General features: G+C 29.7%; 1 protein-coding gene across 1 annotated transcript in view; it reads right to left on the bottom strand.

The window, feature by feature from the left end:
• Positions 1-8,330, bottom strand: part of LOC110019041 — an 11,114-nt gene extending 2,784 nt beyond the window's left edge. The window contains exons 1-2 of the mRNA XM_020716562.1: positions 7,969-8,330; positions 7,295-7,433 (exon numbers count right to left, since the gene is read on the bottom strand). Coding sequence (XP_020572221.1) covers positions 7,295-7,433; positions 7,969-8,330 — 501 coding nt within the window. The remainder of the gene's footprint in view (positions 1-7,294; positions 7,434-7,968) is intronic.
• Positions 8,331-8,555: the final 225 nt, after the last annotated feature.

Below are 8,555 nucleotides of genomic sequence, written 5' to 3'. Positions count from 1 at the left end.
CATACTCTTGTGATGTTATACATGTGATTTTTTTTTGTTATTTTATCCTAAAATTTTTCCTTACATACTTTTCTATGTTTGGATTTAGTTACGTTGATGGGTTAACCTTTTGGTCTTCATTTACTTCTAATCTTGACAATCAGATTTTTTAAATCCCCTTCTAATCTTGGACTTCTAATTCATGACTAGAAGAAAAAGTAGGTTGAAACACATTCACTTAGTGAAATATGTATATTGTCAGTAGAAGAATATAACCTAGATAAGGGATTAGAGGATTCTTATGAAGCCTTGCATAGTTTAGCCTTAATTATATTATAGACTTTTAACTCTTCTTATGACCTCAACATAAGCTAAGGAGTACATACCCCTAGTTATTAACAATAACATGGGAACCAATAGGAAAACTATTCGAGAAATCACTAGGCCAATGTCACCAGAGAATGAACGTTTCACTTCTGAGAAACTCCAATAACTTTAGTGTGGTTTTCTTATTCTTAAATTAAGATTTTTGAACGTTCAACTTCTATAAATTTGAATCCCTTAATTTAAACTTAGCAGCTAGTAAACTAGAGTTTCATTTATTAGAGAAATTGACTAATTTTTTTATAGGATCGAAGCATGGACTCATAATCTATATATTAACTTGATTGACATGTATACTTATGTGATTGATTCATTACTTTACATTAATTTTGTGTATAGTTTTTGGCATCATTACCAAAAAACAAGTCAAAGTGTTTACTTAAGAAGAATTTTAATTAAAGGATATAGCCTGGTTTTGAAACAATTTTTTTTTGTTCTTTTTTTGCATTTTTTCTGACAAATCCAAAAACATTGCATCTTTCAAATTCTATGGTGTTACATGTTGGTTGCTTGGTGTGTTTTGAATCCTCATGGTGTGTGCTGCATTTGATTAAGGTAACCTAGTTGAGAGTTTATAGTTGTATGCGTAGAACTTGATTAGTTGAGTTAATGCCCTTTGAACTTAAACTTAATAAAACCATCAACAAAGGAAATCAAAAAATCATAAAACATGAAATACAACACTTAGAAATGGCAATTCCTTAATAAAACCAACATAAAGTTCTCAAAGAGTATCTCAACCAACTATTTGTAGAAATTCACATGAGTCTTAAGTACTTCATCATAGAAACCCCTACATTTAAACTAAAATTGAGCTCAACCTAGTGATTTAGACCAACAAGTTTGCGATATCACCCACATATTATCCACACCTTCACTTGGCTTATTTCTTAGAACTATGTGATAATTTTAGGTATAATAATATATTTAATAATGTCATTCAAATAAGACTATTCCCTTTCTTACTTATGAATATAGCCAAGATGTGGCTCCACTCCTTAACATCAGGATAGACTGACATCTCAAAAATTTGCGGAGAAGCATGTAGGCTGAATCACACAAGTATACATGTCAAGTAATAATAGAATTAAAGAGTATTGTATATCGATCTCACTGGGAAAGTGTTAAGAATTAATTTGGAGGATGAATCTTTATATTACTACACATTTAAACCTAATTTTGTGTGATCACAAACAAGAGATGGTTATCTAAAATCTTACATAAAAGTGAAAACTAAAGACAATGAGTTTGAAAAAAATGAAAACAACGACAGATAAATCTTAATGTTCTTCAAGGTATGTAAGGCTTGCTTCCCTGTGATTTAGGAGATGTGGTTGTTTGTGGCTTTCTTAGACTTTACCCTCTGTGATAATTGTTAACAGAGATAAAAAATTCTCCTTATGTTTATGCCTAGTTGCCTAGGTCAAAAAAAGGCTAGAATTTATGAAGTTGAGGCTTCATCAATCCCCATGTCATCCAATATATTTACTCTAATCCTCTTTCTTGGTTGCAAAACCCAAATAAAATAAGTCTATTGTTACCCATATTTTGTGGTTAAACATTTCATTCCTCTGTTCAACAGAAAGGAGTCACAGATCACAAAAAATGTTAACATCCTAATTGGCGAGTTTAGGAGTAAATAAAACTCTAGTTAACAAAACAAACAAAAAGAGCCCTGATTCCTCAGTAAAATGATACAGAGAAAGAAATCATCAAAGAAAATCATAAAAACCACATACCTTAAATCACAGAGGCATGAATGGAAATTTAGCTACGCATGTTGGGAAGAACGCAGAAAAAGTATTTTTTTGAAATCTTCACTGTAAGTAAAATTAAAAAGTAAAAACTAACAAAACTATTCATTCCATATTCTACAACAACCAACTCATCTCTCATATAAAACCTACCATTTCAGAGTGATTAATGAAGAAAGTAAAACCATATAAGATTTTGCTTTAACACATGATTTTATTAATACTAATATTTTTTTGAGAAGAAAAAGATGAACATATTTCTACTTATAAGAATGGATCTAATAAAATACAAATTGATTATTACTTTTTTAAAAAAGTGATAATTAATATATCATTTCAAGTGAAATTTTAAGTACTTTGATTATTAGTTTTGGATTTTAAGATAAGGAGCTGTAAGATAAAGAATATAATAAAATATTACAATAGCATTATATTTGGGCACCTAAATGACACAAATAAAAATAATTTTATGAGTAAACTTCATGATTTCAAGATTTGGGATATTTATGAAGAGACAAATTCTTTGTGAGAAAAGTAACAAGTATTATTAAACAAGTGGCAAGAGAAGCACTTAGAGAATTAAAAGAAAAAGTTTTTATAAATAAAAATAGTTTGGGGTGGAATTATAATGTGCAAGAAAAAATAAAATATAAGAAATTGTGTTAGAAATATAAGAAATTGTGTTATAAAAATTAGTTTAAATGTAAAAGCTTAGAGAATTGAGAAAATTATAAAATGTGGCTTGTAGAGTGTCTAGGAGAACAATTTGTGATTCTAAAAATTCTATTTTTAGTGATTTTTATAATAAATTAGATGCTAAAGAGGGTGGAAAATATATTTATAAATTAGTCAAATAAAGAGAAACAATAAATTAAAGATTTACATCAAGTAAACTGTGTATTAAAGATGAAAATAAAAAGTGTTTTTCTTAGAGGAAGATATTCAACATAGGCGAGTGAGCTATTTTGATAAACTTTTTAATGAAGTTTCTAAAAATACAATCGACCTTAGTGATTTTAATATAAATTAAAATAATAAAATGTTTTATTTTTTACCTTCACATTATTAAAAAAGAAATTTTTGAATCTTTAAAGAAAACAAAGGACGGAAAATCAGTATAACATATGATACCCAAATTGAAGCGCGGAAATATTTAAGAGATTTGGAGTTTCTTGGCTTACAAATTTATTTAATATTATTTTAAAAATTGAAATATAGCTACGGAGTGAAGGAAGAGTATTTTGGCCACCATTTTTAAGAATACAAAAGATGCAAATGAGTGCACAGATTATAGAGAGGAATTAAGTTTAAATTATGGAAGAGAATAATTGAACATAGGTTTAGACATGATAAAAATATTTCTCATCATTAGTTTGGATTTATGTCATGCATGTCTACTATGGAAGTTGTACATTTATTGATAGATTTGATGAAGAAATATCAAGAGGATAAGGAGGATCTACATATGATTTTTAGTGATTTAGACAAAGCTTATGAAAAGGTTCCAAGAGATTTTTTGGAGAGTTCTAGAGAAGAAAAGTGTTGATATGACTTGTATTCAAGTCATTAAAGATATGTATACTAGAGCTATTACTTGTGTTTGAACAGAAAAAGGATTGATCAAATACTTTCCTATTACAATTGGATTACACCAAGGATCTGCTCTAAGCCCATATCATTTTATTTTATTTATGGATATTCTTATTGGAAAATTATAGGAGAATCTACCTTTGTGTATATTATTCACTGATGATATCTTTCTTTTGGATAAATCAGAGAAAAAGTTGAAGAAAAACTTGAATTATGGACGTTTATATTGGAGTCTAAAGGCTGTCATTTGAGTGGACCTAAAACTAAACACATGGAATGTAATTTTAGTAGTATTAGCTCAAGTGGCAGAGTTCTAACTATGGGTGATCATATAAATAAAAGGTGTGAAGAGTTTAGATATTTCGTGTCTAGTATTCAAGTTATTGTGATAAAGATGGGGTTGTTATTAGTAGAATTAAAGTTAGCTCGTTGAAGTGGAGGAATACATCGAGCTTATTATATGATAAAAAAGTGCATCGTAGATTTAAAAGGAAAATTTTATAAGATAGTGGTGAGACCTGCAATGCTCTATATCACAAAATGTTTCCCTTTAAAAGAGAAGCATAAAATTATTTTAAGTGTTGTTGAGATGAGAATGCTTAAGCGGATTAATGGCTTTACACTTAGAGAAAAAAATATGAAATGAATATATCTGTGATAGGGTTGGTGCAGCTCCAATGTTGGAAAAGATTAGAGAGAGTCGCCTTAGACGGTTTGTTCACATTAAATGTCAACAATCTCTTGATCAGGTAAGGAGAGTAGAAGTTCTAGATTTGTCTTATGTTAAGAGAAGCAAAGGCATACCTAAAAATACTTGAGATTTATGTTAAGAGAAGCAAAGGCATACCTAAAATGATTTTAATCTATTAGAATTAAATGAAAACATGGCACTCACTAGAACGCAATGGAGAAAAAGGATCATGTCGTCGACACCACTTAGTGGGATAAAAGCTTATTGTTGTTGTTATGTCGAATCAGAATAAACTCAACATAGAAAAAATTACATTGGAGCATTAAATTATTTAGGATTTTGATAGGATTAGATATTAAAATTAGTTAATTCTATCATGCAGTCCTATTTCATTAAACGAAGGATCCATAGTTTGTAATTTCTTATTACAATCAAAACTCATCTCCTTCAACAGACAACCTATTTTGACCCACTAGGTCTTGCATGTCACCCCACAACCATGGCATCACTTGCCAAAGTGAGCCTCTCCTATTCATGCATCCTCGTGCTTTTGCCCATCTTCTTGTTTGCATCCACTCATCTCAACCATTTGTAGCCATCAATTTTTCACAAATTCATCTGAAAATTGAGGGTCAATAATTTTGGTATAACAGTTACTTAAACTTTGATTTCAAGCTTTTAAGTTTACTTTATATGCTATCATGACATTATTGCAATCAAAATGAGCAAATTATAAAAAATGAAGAAATTTAGCAGTGAATATATCCAAAACATAAGAGCATGCATATGGATTTTCAAACTATGATTATTCGCTATGATGTCATCATTATTAATTTGTTGGCGTGTTTTCAGACAATCAAAAGCAACTTCGCAAAAAAAATTCTTTTGAATTTTGAATATGATTTAGATATGGATTAAGGTGATTTTAAGAACCCAATTATTAGTATTATAAAATAATAATCGAACTCCAACAATTCAAATATCACCTCCACAAATTCAAAAATCAAATCCATGTTTTGTGTTGACCTATTAAAATTATTAATGCCCACATTAATTATCAAATATGAGTAAGTGATTGCATTTGTTTCTAAGCACGAACCAGCTTTTCTACAATGAATGATGATGCACATAACAAAACCGAGGTCTAGTCAGAACCATTTATAGAGATCATGGTTGCTTTTGAGCCTAAAAAACATAGCAAGATAATCAATAGTTGGCAAAACAACTACTTCATCAATATCAACTCTTGATTTTAAGTTTGTGTTAACACTTTTTTCATACATGCACTGCTATAAAGTCTTCCCATGCATCCCATATATATTTTTCTAATTTTTTGGTTATTATTATTATTTTAATTTTATTTTTTTGTTGATAATATTAACATTATTTAATTTTATGCTTTTAAAACTCACAAGCATTTAAGGAAACTTTTATATCTTTAATTTTCGTTTCCATTTTTAACAATAATCACATTCTAATTTTTGGTTTTTAAAATCTCTAACATAATATAATGTTCAGAAAGAAAGTACGGAAAAAAAAAGAAAATAACTAAAGAATATATACCAAAAAATAAAAAAATAAAAACATAAAAGCTAACCTCATCCTTGCAAACTAGCAAACATCCTAAGGCTCCTTTGAAAGTAAAAAAATCGCCTCAAATTCGCTTTCTTTCACAACACCACCAGAGGATCCATTTAAGCCGAAGTTCATGTTGGAAAAGTACACCTACCTCGATGATAAAAAAATATTGCATCAGGACTTCGCACGTGAAGTTAAGTGCAGAATCTAATGAAATCACACCACGTGAAGTTGACAGAAAAAAAAAATCGGCACGGTAACACAGGGAATATTGCCCCCGTGTTATTCAAGTGTTATTGTGTATTATACAGGTGTAATTGTGTTCTAGAAATATTCTCGGTGTTATAATAACACAATAACACATCAATAATATTTGAATAATACACAATAATATCTGAATAACACGAGAAAAATATTTCCTTGTGTTATCAGACAGATTTTATTTATTTATTCTCACCGTCACGTGACATGATTTCATTGGACTCCGCACGTAACTCTACGTACGGAGTCCTGGTGCAATATTTTCTCCGCAATGATTGCAGTAATTATTGCCTAAAGCTTATAATTTAATTTTAATTTATAAATAAAATGTAGGAACTTAAAAATTTAGAAATTTTTTTAATGCCGTTTATTTAAAACATTATTTTATTACTTCGATTTTAAAAGTTTATTCAGATCTTTATGGTTGAATGAATCGCTGGAAAGTGATTCAAATTAATCGATTTATTTAGCTGCCATTTCACTCAATGTTTCCTGTTCCGAAAATATGGAAAAGCAGTTGATATACAAATGACAGAAATAAATTTAGTTTACGATTGAAAACACTCTACACATAGATCATGCTTCAGGTTCAGATGTTGCACATCTTCTCCTAATAATCTAAGGAAAACTTTTATTCCATGTTTCTAGCTTTTCTCTTCTTTCATGCCATCATTATTCAAGTTCTGATCTTATGATATAAAAATTTAAGATTTACCACATTATTCAGGGTTAATATGTTAAATTTATATTGCAACATATTTTTTGCCAAATATACACGCAAGAGAATCATGATATTTAATTAAAAAAAATTATTACATTTCACAGTTTCATTACCGGAGCTAGCATTTCAGCTCTGTCTCTATTACAGATTTATATGATCTATCATGGTCATTATAATCATTATGATTATTTATCATATGTTCATTGGTTAACATGCATAATCAGAGATAAAATATATTTGATTTTTATACTTGTTTTAGTATTCTCAGATTTTGTGGGAGCCAAAAAGCCAACATAGAACAATGATGAGTAGCATCCCTCCTAAGATACAATTAACCAATCTATGCCCATGAAAGAACGTTCGCGTTTCAGTTGTTGCTGCATCGTTATCGCCTGATTTGATTGAATTCTCAGTAGAATCTGCATCCCCAAATCCAACCAAATTCCTTACTTTTGACCCGCAAATTTCGCAGTTCCTGAAAAAAGACAGACATATGATTCAGAATTTGTACAAGATCATTCAAAAGAAAGAATGAAAGTTCCTTTTTTTTTCCTTTTAATTTCATTTTCATTAACAACTATCATATGTGACACATGCGCATGCTAAAAATTTTGTAGAACTGCGAAAATTTCTTCTTTGCTATTATTTTAAAAAGCAACCGAAAGAATAACCAACCATTGAAAAATTATAATCAGTCTGATATTTGAAAAATTTCAATGTCCTAACCCTAACAACTCTATCCAACTTTAGGTTCAAAAACATCAACTAGTATTTTCATTGATAGTTACAAAAATTCTTAACCCTAACATGCTTTTCTTTCTCCTTCAACCATAAAAAAAACATATGTTCTCTTTTGTTTTTTCAAGATAAGTTTTGTAACTTCTAACACTTACCTTCAAAAAAAAAAAAAAGAAAAAAAAAATCACTTACTAATCATGAAGTAATAAGTAAAAATTCGAAGCCAAAACATCAACAAGTAAAAATAAAAAAAAAAATAAAAAATCACTCACTTGTTTCCTTTGAGTTCAAACCATTTCTCCGCACATTTCTGGTGAGCAAAAGCCAAATCACCATTGCAGGAACAACCCAACATAATTGGAACGCCTAATTCCTGGCTAAAGTCCTTTAAACTAATGAAACAGATCCTGCAATCTTTCTCAGACTTGTCCACAATTGCCTTAAAATCCATAGATCCACACTCCAAATCCATGTCAACACCAGCCTGCTCAACATTAGATGACTTTGGAAGCTGGCAATTCTCATAAGACAAATTTTGTTCATTAGCTGATTTACAATGCCGTTCGTCTGCATCCGTCAAGTATATCCCAACAAAATTCTCAAATTGTGGGTGTCTCTCCTCTAGCCATGCCATTTATGTAGGATTTATTAATCTAGGCTGCCTTAAATCAAACGAAAACAAAACCAAGCCAAACAATGAAAAAAGATTTTCTTTTACATGGAACTCGTTCCAAATAGCGTCAATGCTTTGAAAACTCAATAGAGAATTTACAGGAGAAAACAAGAAATCTCAGAATGTCATCAAATCAATGAACGAACTTATAAAACCCATCAAATTTGAACCTTTTCGATTCATGGA

The sequence above is a fragment of the Phalaenopsis equestris genome, unplaced genomic scaffold (assembly GCF_001263595.1).
Source record: "Phalaenopsis equestris unplaced genomic scaffold, ASM126359v1 Scaffold000040, whole genome shotgun sequence".
In the NCBI taxonomy this organism is placed as follows: domain Eukaryota; kingdom Viridiplantae; phylum Streptophyta; class Magnoliopsida; order Asparagales; family Orchidaceae; genus Phalaenopsis; species Phalaenopsis equestris.
The sequence above is the reverse complement of the archived record's forward strand: the minus strand, read 5'-3'. Positions and strand labels throughout refer to the sequence as shown.